General features: G+C 47.4%; 1 protein-coding gene across 3 annotated transcripts in view; it reads right to left on the bottom strand.

Annotated features, from left to right (window-relative positions):
* Window positions 1-14,385, bottom strand: part of ptprk (protein tyrosine phosphatase receptor type K) — an 877,717-nt gene that overhangs the window by 2,377 nt on the left and 860,955 nt on the right. For all 3 annotated transcript variants that reach the window (XM_072499228.1, XM_072499225.1, XM_072499226.1), the window contains 2 exons: window positions 12,225-12,388; window positions 10,474-10,609 (listed from right to left, as the gene is read on the bottom strand). In XM_072499228.1, the coding sequence (XP_072355329.1) occupies window positions 10,474-10,609; window positions 12,225-12,388 (300 nt within the window). The remainder of the gene's footprint in view (window positions 1-10,473; window positions 10,610-12,224; window positions 12,389-14,385) is intronic.

Raw genomic sequence — 14,385 nt, 5'->3', positions numbered from 1 at the left:
AAATGGGTAAGATTTCATTTCAAAATAACAAAACAAAGAAATGAGGTAAAATAAAAGTTAAAGCAATTGATGCTCCTGATGGAATGAATAGCAAAGATGGGATAAAAAGGCAAGAGAGAGGGCAGGTAGAATTGGAGTTATAAATATTATTTTTATTTGGAGTCCTTTTCAAAAGTCAACAGCAGAAAGAAATATTGTAGTATTATGGTAACAAGAACCTTGTTAACTCCGATAAAATCAATGCAATACTGGGGGACTCTAAAGTCTCACCTATGTGATTTGATCTTTTTAACTACATCCAAATGTATGTCTTTTGCTAAACTCCTAATATATATTGGTTTTCATTAAATAGCGAGAGTTATTTGAAATCTCATTAAGTGAAAACTATTGTTTAGCTCAATCATGGTAACAACACAGGAGGCCATTTGGCCTGCCATGCCTCTTCCTGCTTTCTTTAAGAGCAACTCAAATACTCAATTTCCCCACCTTTTTCACCATAGCCCAGCAGTTTTTTTCACTTCAGATAATTCTCCAATTCCCTTTTGAAAATCCAGATTGAATGTGCCAACACCACCACACTCTCAGGCAGTGTGTCCCAGATCCAAAGCACTCACTGCGTAAAAATTTTTTTTTCTCATGCTGCTTCTGTTCTGTATCCTCTGGTTCTCTACACTTTCACCTGCCCAGTCCCCAGATGACGAGGAGCACGTTTATCAAATCTCCGCTCAAACGTCCCTGCTCAGAGTAAAACAACCCGAGCTTTGCTAATCTATCCATGTAACTGAAGTCTCTCATCCCTGTAATCATTCTCATCAATCTTTTCTGCACACTTTCTGATGCATTCACATCCATGTGGTGCCCAGAATTAGGCAATATTCGAGTTCTGGCCATACCTGTGTTTTATAAAGGCTCACCATAACTTCTTCCCTGCTTTTGTGATATATGCCTCTATTTAAAAAGTCCAGGATCCCATATGGCATAGCGACCACTTTCTCAACCTGCTCCTCCCAACTTTCAAGGATTTAAGCACATGTACCCCCCGGTCCCTCTTTTCCTGTACATCTTTTTAGAATTGTGCCCTTTATTTTGTAGTATCTTTCCTCATTCTTCCAACCAAAATTGATCATTTTACTCTCCTGGGCATTAAATTTCATCTGCCACATATCCACCCATTATACCAGCCTGTCACTATCCCCTTCACAACTCACAACACTTCCAAGTTTTGAAATTGTTCCCTGTACACCCATGTACTTGATCAAGAAAACCAGTGATCCTAATTCCAACTCCTGGGGAACCCTGATAAATACGTGGCTCCAGTGTGAAAATTAACCACTGAGGAGTACACTGTTTCCTGCCACTCGACCAACTTTGTATCCATACTGCTGCTGTCCCTTTTATTCCAGAACATATATGTCATAATACACACCAGTATATTATGGTGCAGACACACACACACACACTGATGGACATGCAGTGGGACCAATCAGCATACACAACACCACAGCCAATCACCAGTGAGAGCACACGCACTATAAAGACAGGGGACAGGAGAGTTCCCGCTCATTCTAGTAGCAGCCAGCTCCGAGCACAGAGCTCACAGCCTGAAACACAGACATTCACCATGTGCTGAGTGCATCACCTGGTTAGGACTAAACAAGGGTCAACAGTTAAAGCTGGTATTGCATTTCCCCACAGTTCAAGTATGTTAATATAGTTAACCTTATAATAAAATAGAGTTGCACCACTTCCAGTGTTGGTGACCTGTTTGTGATCCAGAACACCCAACACATCAATATATACATATCAAGTATAATTTTGCTCTTGTGTTACTGGTGAAAACAATGGATTGTGAATGTTTCCTGTTCAAAACTTTGCAAAAAGCTGCCCCAGTAATTCTTTAACTTAAAATGAAAGTGCAAAGTGCGACCAGAATGAATATCAGGCCACAGACAAAGCACCACAATAATTAGGTCACATATTTTAAATACATATGAACAAATCCTGAATTTTATTTCTTGGAACAGTATTACTAACTGGCTTATAAAAGTATCAATTAACATTCAAACTTGTCTCTATCATCACAGACTAAAATTAATCAACATTGGAATAAGTTGAAAATGAGCTTGTACAATTTAGCAACTTATCTATGCAATGAAAAATATTTCTGGAAAGGATGTGGTTGGGGAGAACCTCTGGGGCTGATTGTGTACGTTGGTGCTATCTGATTTTCTTAACATACAGAACAGCAGCAGAAATACCACAGTGGTTTTAATTCCTGCGCAACAAGGCAATGGGTTGTTCTCATTTTACAATACTCAGACATGGCGAGGTTGTGACGCATGAGGTAAAAGCAAACTTACAGCAGGTTTATGAAGTTAACAGAATGTGTTAGCTGTCAGGTCCTGGACAAGTGTTATATGCACTCATAATATAGCGTTTTCACTCTTAATGCAATTACAAAAGAAAAATTGCAAGATACCTCCCATCAATATTTTCAATAAACATAACAATGATGAACACATTTGCATTAGTTCCTCTGTTTTTTTATAAACACATGTAAAGAAACCTATCTCCCACCTACCCTCAACCCTCAAATGCTGTTCTATTCAAACTGCAAACCACATACAAAATGTTGTGGTTCAATCCATTAAATTCTGAGCATAGTCAGCAGCTCCACCACAAAGTATCTGCAAAATCGTTGCAAATATTTAATGAGGTGGAATTAGGGAATCATGTGGAACTAAAGGCTCTGGGCCAGATTTTCTCAAGAGCTGTGGAGATGCCGCTGACCTTTAAATATGGTGGAACGGACCAAATTCCAGGATTCCTGCCTCCAATCCTGACACCTCAAATTTTCGCTGTTGTGTATGTGCCCCCCCCCCCCACACCCTGCACTCTTGACTTACTTTTAAAAAAAAAAATGTTATTCTCCTTTTTCACGTTTTCTCCCACATTTACACCCATCAACAATACACAATAATCAACAAGATATGTCAATCCCCATAATAACAACAATCCCATCCGCCCACCAACCACCAAGTTGACATAAACAAATGACAGAAAGGAATCAGGGATTACCCGTAGTCACCCTTAATCTACACGGCTCTCCACCTCCCCCCCAACCAACGCCATCCAGCCTCTAAGAAAGTACCGTGCATGATACCCCACAGTTGTACCCCCCACCCCCCCCACCCCCCCCCCTCCCAAAGTCTCCAGCTCCTCCCGTCCACTGCCTCTTGTAGAACTCCTCCTCCCAACCTCGGTTCCCTCTCCCAACCTCGGTTCCCTCCCCTCAACTTTCCACCCCGGCTAGACCACTCGGACCCTGTTCTGTCAGGCGCCGATGGCCGCAGCCCCTCCCCCCACCTCACTCCCGTTCACTGGCCAGCTTCAACCGGCCAGCGTGGAGGCCCCCGCCCGGGTCCCTTTCCCCCTTGCCCGGTCCTAGGAAAGCCCAAAGATCCCCTTTTAGCACACAAACCCCGCATATCCACCTACACCCCAAAGAGCCCTCCTTTCGAATGAAAGTCCCGTCCCTTCCCTTGTCCAAATATATGCAACATTGGCTCCTTTAGCCTCAACCCCCGCGCGCAGTGATACAAAAAAGAAGAAAATACAGTCATGAGGTTACATCGGCACATGATCATTCCTCAATTTGTCAGTTCTGCCACAGTCCTTCTGCCTTCGCAAACTCCTCCGCTGCTTCCGCCGTTCCAAAATAAAAGTCCCTGAGCTTGTAAGTCACCCTCAGCTTCGCTGGATATACAATGCCACACTGCACCTTGCCAATGTACAGTGCCCTCTTCACCAGGTTAAAGGCAGCCCGCCTCCTCGCCAGCTCCACCGTAAAGTCCTGGTATACACGTATACCAGCTCCAGCCCACTGCACCACCCGCTTCTGCTTGGCCCAGCTCAGGGCCTTCTCCTTCACACTGTACCTACGGAAGCACAGAGTCACTGTCCTTGGCGGCTCACTCGCCTTTGGTACAGGGCTCCACGACCGATGAGCCCGATCCAGTTCATATTGGGAGGGGTCCTCCCCCTCCCCCAGTAGTTTTGCCAGCATCGCGGCAAAATACTCAGCGGCTTCGGTCCTTCAACTCCTTCAGGCAGCCCCACGACCCTCAAATTCTGTCGCCTGGATCTATTTTCCAGATCTTCCATTGTTCCTCGCAGATTCTTGTTCGTGTCCATCACCTTCCGCATCTCCTTCCCCACCGACGCAAGTTGATCACCGTGCTGCAATACCGTCTCCTCCACTTCCTTCAGCACCTCCCCTTGCTCTCGCACCTCCGCCACTGCGCTCGCCACCGCCGTCTTCACCGGGGAAACCGCCTCCTCCACCAGCACATTCAAAACCTCCCGCATCTCCTTCCTCACCAACTCCATGCATTTCTCAATCTGCGCCAACTGCTTTTGGAATTCCGCAGCCATCACCTTAGTTAGTTCTTCAGCTGTAAGCACTGCGGCCTCCCCTGGTGCTCCAGCCTCCATCTTCTTTGTTGACCCCGTGGTGACCTTTCCCCTCTCCAACGGACTTTCAGCCGCTTTTTTCCCGGCCGTTTTTTTGGTGTCTTTTGACATCCTTCTTCTCCTTGCGCTATCCCCCGACTTTTACTGCCGTCGCTGGCCCTAGGACCGGGCGTTACTCCCCGAAAATGCCATTCTGAACGGGAGCCCTCCAATGTGCGGCTGCCTCCTGCCCGCCGTCACCGGAAGTCCCCTGCACTCTTGACTTGGCGGACTTCATTGTGGGGGTACGCAGTTCTTAAACCCAAAGTTTTCATCAAGTCAGGCCACCTTCTGAAGGACTTGTGATTCTGAAGGACTTTTTGCATGAAGGGCTACATTTTAATTTTTTTTCCTCCCTCAAGGGATCGATGAACAAAATTTGGAAAGATTTCAAATAAAAAGTTGAGGTATGGAAAAGAAACAATTTGTTAAACAAAAGAAAAGTCAAAGCAATAAATAGATAATTTAGAAACGTAGTAATTACTAACAAGACTGTTAGAATGAGTGAGGGTGCGCCAAGCTGTCTGCCGGTTTCTGGCTGCTCATTCACTTATCCTCTCCTATTGTGAGAGTGGATGCGTGAGAGTGTGGTGACGTTTGAGGATGAGAGTGAATGAGAAGCTTGAGACTGGGTGTAAGCCAGCCAGGCAAACATTCATGCTCGCACTGCTCTCTCTCACACACACACAAACACACTCTGATGCACACAAAGCACTTTCACTCTTACTCTCTCTCCTACACACATATACGCCCTCACTCTCCCTCCCTTTCGCCCTTCTTCTCTCCCTTGCGCCCTTCTTCTCTCCCTTGCATGCCCTCCTTTCCTCCATCTCCTTCACGCACCCTCCAATGTGTTCTCCCTCCCTCTCCCACACAGCCTCGTGCTCCTCCTCTCCCTTGTGCACATATACTCTCACTTGAGGGGTCTTGCCTTCACTCTCCCTTTGAAGGTGTACCTGAGCAAGAGACCCTAGCTGTTCAAGTGAAGACAAGCATTCAGCAGAGGGCAGAAGAGCGGAGCTGCCGATTGGCTGTTGTGGAGGCAATTTGCATACATCTGTTGTGATCACCCTAACTTAACGGTGTACCTGAGCAAGAGACCCTAGCTGTTCAAGTGAAGACAAGCATCCAGCAGAGTGCAGAAGAGCGGAGTTGCTGATTGGCTGTTGCAGGGGCAATATGCATAAGTCTGATGTGCTCACCCTAACTTGAAGGTGTACCCGAGCAAGAGACCCTAGCTGTTCAAGTGAAGACAAGCATCCAGCAGAGGGCAGAAGAGCAGAGCTGCTGATTGGCTGTTGCGGGGGCAATTTGTATACGTCTGTTGTGCTCACCCTAACTTGAAGGTGTACCTGAGCAAGAGATCCTCACTGTTCAAGTGAAGACAAGCATCCAGCCAAGGGCAGAAGAGCGGAGCTGCTGATTGGCTGTTGCGGGGGCAATTTGCATCCGTCTGTTGTGCTCACCGTAACTTGAAGGTGCTTTCTGGAGGAGCTGTTGTCAAGTGACACTTAAAACCGAAACACTTCTTCAGTGTTTCCCTCCCTACCCCCTCCTCTAACCAAAAGAAACCAACTGCTGTAAAGATCAAGAGGTAGGCTCAAGGGCAGGTAGAAGTAGAAAGAAGATGAACCGTGAAGTCACAGCCTGCAGGCAAGGGATTGGCTGGTGACTGGTAAGTAGTATTTCTTTTATTTTCCCTCAGGTGTTATCATGCGGGGCGCAGCAGTTGCTGAGTAGGTGCTTGCTGAGAAGGGGAGTGAATAACAGGTAAGCTCTTTCTTTCTTTTTTATCTGGAGGGGATGGCAGGGAAGGTAGTGCAATGTTCCTCCTGCAGAATGTTTGAGGTGAGGGACACCGTCAGTGTCCCTGCTGATTTCATCTGTGGGAAGTGCACCCATCTCCAGCTCCTCAGAAACCGCATTAGGGAACTGGAGCTGGATGAAATTCAGATCATTCGGGAGGCAGAGGTGGTCATAGATAGAAGCTCCAGGGATGTAGTTACTCCGAAGAATAAAGATAGATGGGTGACGGTGAGAGGGATCAGTCAGTATAGGGATCCCCTGTGGTCGTTCCCCTCAGTAACAAGTATACCGCTTTGGATACGGTTTGGGGGTGGGGGGACTTACCAGGGGTAAGTCATGGGGTCTCTGGCATAGAGTCTGTCCCTGTTGCTCAGAAGGGAAGGGGGGAGAGGAGTAGAGCATTAGTCATTGGAGACTCCATAGTTAGGGGGATAGATAGGAGATTCTGTGGGAAAGAGAGAGACTCGCGGTTGGTGTGTTGCCTCCCAGGTGCCAGGGTGCGTGATGTCTCGGATCGTGTGTTCGGGATCCTTAAGAGGGAGGGGGAGCAGCCCCAATTCGTGGTCCACATAGGTACCAACGACATAGGTAGGGATAGAAGGCAGGAATTCAGGGAGCTAGGGTGGAAACGTAGATTTCGGACAAACAGAGTTATTATCTCTGGGTTGTTACCCGTGCCACGTGATAGCGAGACGAGGAATAGGGAGAGAGAGCAGTTGAACACGTGACTACAGGGATGGTGCAGGAGGGAGGGTTTCAGATTTCTGGTAATTGGGGCTCATTCTGGGGTCGGTGGGACCTCTACAAACGGGATGGTCTACACCTGGACCAGAGGGGTACCAATATCGTGGGGGGGGAAATATGCTAATACTCTTCGGGAGGGTTTAAACTAGTTCAGCAGGGGCTTGGGAACCTGAATTGTAGCTCCAGTATACAGGAGGTTGAGAGTAGTGAGGTCATGAGTAAGGTTTCAAAGTTGCAGGAGTGTACCGGCAGGCAGGAAGGTGGTTTAAAGTGTGTCTTCTTCAATGCCAGAAGCATCAGGAATAAGGTGGGTGAACTTGCGGCATGGGTTGGTACCTGGGACTTTGATGTTGTGGCCATTTCGGAGACATGGATAGAGCAGGGACAGGAATGGTTGTTGCAGGTGCCGGGGTTTAGATATATCAGTAAGCTCAGGGAAGGTGGTAAAAGAGGGGGAGGGGTGCCATTGTTAGTCAAGGACAGTATTACGGTGGCAAAAAGGACGTGTGATGAGGACTCGTCTACTGAGGTAGTATGGGCTGAGGTTAGAAACAGGAAAGGAGAGGTCACCCTGCTAGGGGTTCTCTATAGGCCTCCGAAAAGTTCTAGAGAAGTAGAGGAAAGGATTGCAAAGGTGATTCTGGATAGAAGCGAAAGCAACAGGGTAGTTGTTATGGGGGACTATAACTTTCCAAATATTGACTGGAAACGCTATAGTTTGAGCACTTTAGATGGGTCTGTTTTTGTCCAATGTGTGCAGGAGGGTTTCCTGACACAGTATGTAGATAGGCCAATGAGAGGCGAGGCCATATTGGATTTGGTACTGGATAATGAACCAGGCCAGGTGTTAGATTTGGAGGTAGGTGAGCACTTTGGTGATAGTGACCACAATTCGATTAAGTTTACTTCAGTGATGGAAAGGGATAGGTATATACCGCAGGGCAAGAGTTATCACTGGGGGAAAGGCAATTTTGATCCGATGAGGAAAGACTTAGGATGCATCAGATGGAGAGGAAAATTGCAGGGGATGGGCATAATGGAAATGTGGAGCTTGTTCAAGGAACAGCTACTGCATGTCCTTGATAAGTATGTACCTGTCAGGCAGGGAAGAAGTGGTCGAGCAAGGGAACCGTGGTTTACTAAAGCAGTCGAAAAACTTGTCAAGAGGAAGAAGGAGGCTTATGTAAAGATGAGACATGAAGGTTCAGTTAGGGCGCTCAAGAGTTACAAGTTAGATGGGAAAGACCTAAAGAGAGAGCTCAGAAGAGCCAGGAGGGGACATAAGAAGTCTTTGGCAGGTAGGATCAAGGATAACCCTAAAGCTTTCTATAGATATGTCAGGAATAAACGAATGACTAGGGTAAGAGTAGGGCCAGTCAAGGACAGTAGTGGGAAGTTGTGCTTGGAGTCCGAGGAGATAGGAGAGGTGCTAAATGAATATTTTTCGTCAGTATTCACACAGGAAAAAGACAATGTTGTCGAGGAGAATACTGCGATTCAGGCGACTAGACTAGAAGGGCTTGAGGTTCATAAGGAGGAGGTGTTAACAATTCTGGAAAGTGTGAAAATAGATAAGTCCCCTCGGCCGGATGGGATTTATCCTAGGATTCTCTGGGAAGCTAGGGAGGAGATTGCTGAGCCTTTGGCTTTGATCTTTAAGTCATCTTTTTGTCTACAGAAATAGTGCCAGAAGACTGGAGGATAGCAAATGTTGTCACCTTGTTCAAGAAGGGGAGTAGAGACAACCCAGGTAGCTATAGACCAGTGAGCCTTACTTCTATTGTGGGCAAAACCTTGAAAAGGTTTATGAGAGCAAGGATGTATAATCATCTGGAAAGGAATAATTTGATCAGAGATAGTCAACACGGTTTTGTGAAAGGTAGGTCGTGCCTCACAAACCTTATTGAGTTCTTTGAGAAGGTGACCAAACAGGTGGATGAGGGTAAAGCAGTTGATGTGGTGTATATGGATTTTAGTAAAGGCTTTGATAAGGTTCCCCACAGTAGGCTACGACAGAAAATACAGAGGCATGGGATTCAGGGAGATTTAGCAGTTTGGATCAGAAATTGGCTAGCTGGAAGAAGACAAAGGGTGGTGGTTGATGGGAAATGTTCAAACTGGAGTCCAGTTACTAGTGGTGTACCACAAGGATCTGTTTTGGGGCCACTGTTGTTTGTCATTTTTATAAATGACCTGGAGGAGGGCATAGAAGGATGGGGGAGTAAATTTGCAGATGACACTAAAGTCGGTGGAGTTGTGGACAGTGCGGAAGGATGTTACAAGTTACAGAGGGACATAGATAAGCTGCAACGCTGGGCTGAGAGGTGGCAAATGGAGTTTAATGCAGAAAAGTGTGAGGTGATTCATTTTGGAAGGAATAACAGGAAGACAGAGTACTGGGCTAATGGTAAGATTCTTGGCAGTGTGGATAAGCAGAGAGATCTCCGTGTCCATATACATAGATCCCTGAAAGTTGCCACCCAGGTTGAGAGGGTTGTTAAGAAGGTGCACGGTGTGTTAGCTTTTATTGGTAGAGGGATTGAGTTTCGGAGCCATGAGGTCACATTGCAGCTGTACAAAACTCTGGTGCGGCTGCATTTGGAGTATTGCGTGCAATTCTGGTCACCGCATTATAGGAAGGATGTGGAAGCATTGGAAAGGATGCAGAGGAGATTTACCAGAATGTTGCCTGGTATGGAGGGAAGATCTTATGAGGAAAGGCTGAGGGACTTGAGGCTGTTTTCGTTAGAGAGAAGGGGCTGGTTTAGCACACTGGGCTAAACCGCTGGCTTTTAAAGCAGACTAAGGCAGGCCAGCAGCACGGTTTAACCTAATTCAAATTTCCGTAACCTAAAAAGCCACAATGACTATTTGCTCAAAGAAGAAATTAAGTTCCCAGATACATTATGAACTCAGTAACGATAATAATCTCCACCGTGATTTTTGGTGAGAACGTTCCATTTGCAATAAAGTATACATAACTCCTGATTTGTGACAACAGGTAACATGTAAAAACTCTTAAATTCATGAACAGGTGTGCTGTTTAACAAAAAAAAAACACTTAACCCAACACTTTTTTATTCTTCATTGCCTTGCAACTAACTCTGGTGCATAGGTCAAGTATCCGGTTCCCAGGTTCCTTTAAATCGTCAAGAGGAAACATGGCATCTCTTTCTTTCCACCCAGAACTAACACTGCAATTCTCTATCTTGGCTGAGAGAAGTCAAGATTGCACACACACTTCCAATTATACTCTAGAACCAGTGCACCAGTATTCAACAGACAGCAATAAAACTTGCAGCATTTGATTGGTTTTCATGCAAACATTTGCCTAATATGTACAATTCACCTATTTTGTTGGCTATGAGGAGAATTGAGAGGAAAATTTATTTTATTCAAACAATTTCTCACCAAGGTTTCCACCATATTTGGCTTGTTGTTGCGAAGTGTCTTTACTCCATGGAAAACATCAACCACATTTTGTCTTTTGACCATTTCACATATGATGTTAATGGCACAGAACATGCCACTGCGTCCTCCTCCATTTCTGAAATATGTTAAAACAAATTTTAATATATACTAACTTCCCATGAATTTTTGACCTAATTTTATAGATACGTCATTTTTGCTTTACCAAATTTGAGATGTTTTAAATATTTTTGAAAGGTACAAGAATGATACTTGCTTTCTCAGTAAAATAAATGATACATCAAATCTGAAGAATATTTAACAAATGAATACGCTCCTGCACTTTAAAGATTTTTATAATTTTCTTAGTTACAAACAGTATTTCCACTCTGGAGAACTATTTTTCTTTATTGTCGCACCAGTGCTTGTAGCACCATTTGCAGATTCCTCATCTAAATTTCCTGCAACGTTTTTAGCAATTGTTCCTTTGACAGAAGCGATACTGACATGGAGTTGCTGCCTCTGATGCTTTATTTTTTGTTTGCCCACTGCTGAATTAAATTATCCCTGTCCCCCACACTGAATCAAAGCAGAGCTGGACACAAAGGGCACGATCTATTGGTCACGTTGCGCACCCATGGGAGCGCGATGTGGCCGGTAGATCCCGAGTGAAGCCTCCTGTGAGCTTTCCATCAGCCACAACGCCTCACGGGATCTACCCAAGTCCTGCGAGGCGTCGGATCAGGAACCCTCCCACAATGGGCGGGATCAAGTCGTGCTCGCCTAAGGTCTTAATGACCTACTTACCTGGTATCTAATGATCTCCCAGGATCTACTGGCTTCCGCAGCGAGGCCGCAGCTGGGTGTCATTCAGTACAGGTCCACACATGGACCAGGGGGAACTGCACCTGGGGAGTCTCCAAGGCCACCAGAGGCCCCTTGGTGGTCAGGGATAGGGCACAGTGGCCCCCGGCCCGCCCCCTGGAACGCGGGCACCTTGACACTGCCACCATGGCAATGCCGAGGTGTCCCGGTGGCACAGCTAAGCTGGCAGGAGCACTACCAGGTGGCAGTGCAAGGGTGCCAGTGCCAAGGGTCAGGGCCAGAGGGGCCCATACCATTGAAAGGAGGGTGGAGGGAGGGCATGGAGGGGTGGGTATGAAGAGTGAGGCGGAGATGCAGGGCAGGTAAAATAGCTGCCTTTGGGAGGTTTGGGGGGGGGGGGGGGCGATGGTGACAGGTGGGGGTCCTGGAAGGGGGTGTGGGGGGTTGTTCTTGAGGGGGGCCTCCAGGGACCCCATAGTGGGATATCCTCAATGTGTGTCGGGTAATGCCTAATTGTGTGGGGGTTAACATTTCCCATGGGTGGGGGAGGGAAAGTAGCGGACCGACAAGCTCACTTAGCAACCGGGGCACCCTTTCAAAATGGCAGCCTGATCTCAGAGTTCAGGTCCCCAGTAATGAAAATCATTCTAAGTGTGGGCTAAACCGGGGGGAACTCCCCAGGGCCAAAAAGTGACCAAGTGTCGATAGATAGCAGTGAGGAACTCGCCGGTTCTGGAAACTCTCAGCAACACATGCCACAAATGACACTTAGAAACCTTTCCATTGAATCGCGCCCCCAAAAAAGGAAATCATTACATCTACCTTGAGCTATACAGTGCAGAGTAAACAAATGCAGTGTTAGCAGTAGCTGTAAATACTGAAAACTGTGCGACGCAATATACAAGGAGTAGCTTGATGACATTACTTACAGGCAGTGAATAATAGTGCGTCCTTCTCCTTCATCACATTCTTCTTGCCACTTATCAACCTGAAGAATTAACTTCAGAAATGATCTCTTTGAGGCAGCTACTTCCCTGCGAGCAGCCCATCCCAAGTACTGACACTGTTGCACCATGAGATATCCTTCTTGTGGCTGAAGGATTAAACAAAGGATAGGTAATTTTTTTTTTTTAATGTTTATTACGAGTTTTTAAACAAAATTTTCAACCATACAAACAAACCCCCCCCCGAAACAACAAAGAAAGAATGCTCGCATAGCAAGACATGAACATGGCAAGTCAATATGATACAGAACTTTGTACATTGGATTCCTCCCGTACATGTCAGTTTTCCGGATCGTTCATGTGTTTTCTTGCTCAAATGCCCCCCAGAAACCCCCCCCCCCCCCCACCCCCCCCGGGTTGCTGTTGCTGCTGTCCGACCTTCATCTAACGCTCCGCGAGATAGTCTAGGAACGGTTGCCACCGCCTGTAGAACCCCTGCGCAGACCCTCTCAAGGCAAACTTTATCCTCTCCAACTTGATAAACCCTGCCTCCACGCTGGGGGGCTTTGCCTCTTTCCACATTAACAAGATCCTTCGCTGGGCTACTAGGGACGCAAAGGCCAGAATACCGGCCTCTTTCGCCTCCTGCACTCCAGTCTCGTCCACTACTCCAAATAGTGCTAGCCCCCAGCTTGGCTTGACCCGGACTTTCACCACCTTAGATACTATTCCCGCAACTCCCCTCCAGAACCCCTACAGTGCCAGACATGACCAAAATATATGGACATGGTTCGCCGGACATCCTGAGCACCTCCCACATCTGTCCTCCACCCCAAAGAACCCACGCAGCCTCGCCCCAGTCATATGCGCTCTGTGCACTACCTTAAACTGTATCAGGCTAAGCCTGGCACACGAGGAAGAGGAATTGACCCTACTTAGGGCATTAGCCCACAGCCCCTCCTCAATCTCCTCCCCTAGCTCCTCTTCCCATTTACCTTTTAGTTCTTCTACCAAAGCCTCCCCCTCTTCTTTCATCTCCTGGTATATCGCCGACACCTTGCCCTCCCCGACCCATAAGCCCCAAATCATCTTGTCTTGAATCCCCTGTGCCGGGAGCAGCGGGAATTTCCTCACTTGCATGTACCTGAAGGCATTTCCCAGGGGTAGTGCAAATTTCTCCTCCAGTGCCCCTCAGCTCGCAAACGTCCCATCGATGAACAGGTCCCCCATTCTTCTAATCCCTGCCCGATGCCAGCTCTGAAACCCCCTGTCCATCCTTCCTGGGACAAACCGATGGTTATCCCTAATCGGGGTCCACACCGAGGCTCCCAACGCTCCAGTGTCGTCTCCATTGCCCCCAGATCTTTAGCGTTGCCGCCACCACCGGGCTCGTGGTGTACCTTGTCGGCGAGAGCGGCAGCGGTGCCGTCACCAGCGCCCCCAGGCTCGTTCCTTTGCAGGACGCCATCTCCAACCTCTTACACGCCGCCCCCTCTCCCTCCATCACCCAGTTACGGATCATCACCACGTTGGCTGCCCAGTAGTAGCCACCCAAATTCGGCAACGCCAACCCTCCTTTATCCCTGCTACGCTCCAGGAACCCCCTCCTTACCCTCGGGGTCTTGCTCGCCCACACACAACTCATGATGCTCCTGCCTACCCTCTTAAAAAAGGCCTCGGTGATCACGATTGGAAGGCACTGGAACACAAAAAGAAACCTTGGGAGGACCACTATTTTAATCGACTGTACCCTGCCCGCCAGCGAGAGTGGCAACATGTCCCACCTTTTAAAATCCTCCTCCATCTGTTCCACCAGCCGCGTCAAATTAAGTTTGTGCAGTGCCCCCCAGCTCCTAGCTACCTGAATCCCCAAGTATCGAAAGCTCCTTTCCGCCCTCCTCAACGGTAGGTCATCTATCCCTCTTCCCTGATCCCCAGGATGCACCACAAAGAGCTCAATCTTTCCCACGTTGAGCTTATAGCCCGAAAAATCTCCAAACCCCCTTAGGATCTGCATGACCTCAACCATCCCCTCCACTGGATCCGCCACATACAGCAACAGGTCGTTTGCGTACAGCGATACTCGATGTTCCTCTCCCCCTCGGACCACCCCCTTCCATTTCCCCAACTCCCTTAACGCCATGGC

The sequence above is a fragment of the Scyliorhinus torazame genome, chromosome 4 (genome assembly GCF_047496885.1).
Source record: "Scyliorhinus torazame isolate Kashiwa2021f chromosome 4, sScyTor2.1, whole genome shotgun sequence".
Lineage (NCBI taxonomy): Eukaryota > Metazoa > Chordata > Chondrichthyes > Carcharhiniformes > Scyliorhinidae > Scyliorhinus > Scyliorhinus torazame.
Note: the sequence above shows the minus strand (reverse complement) of the source record. Positions and strands in the feature narration are given on the sequence as shown.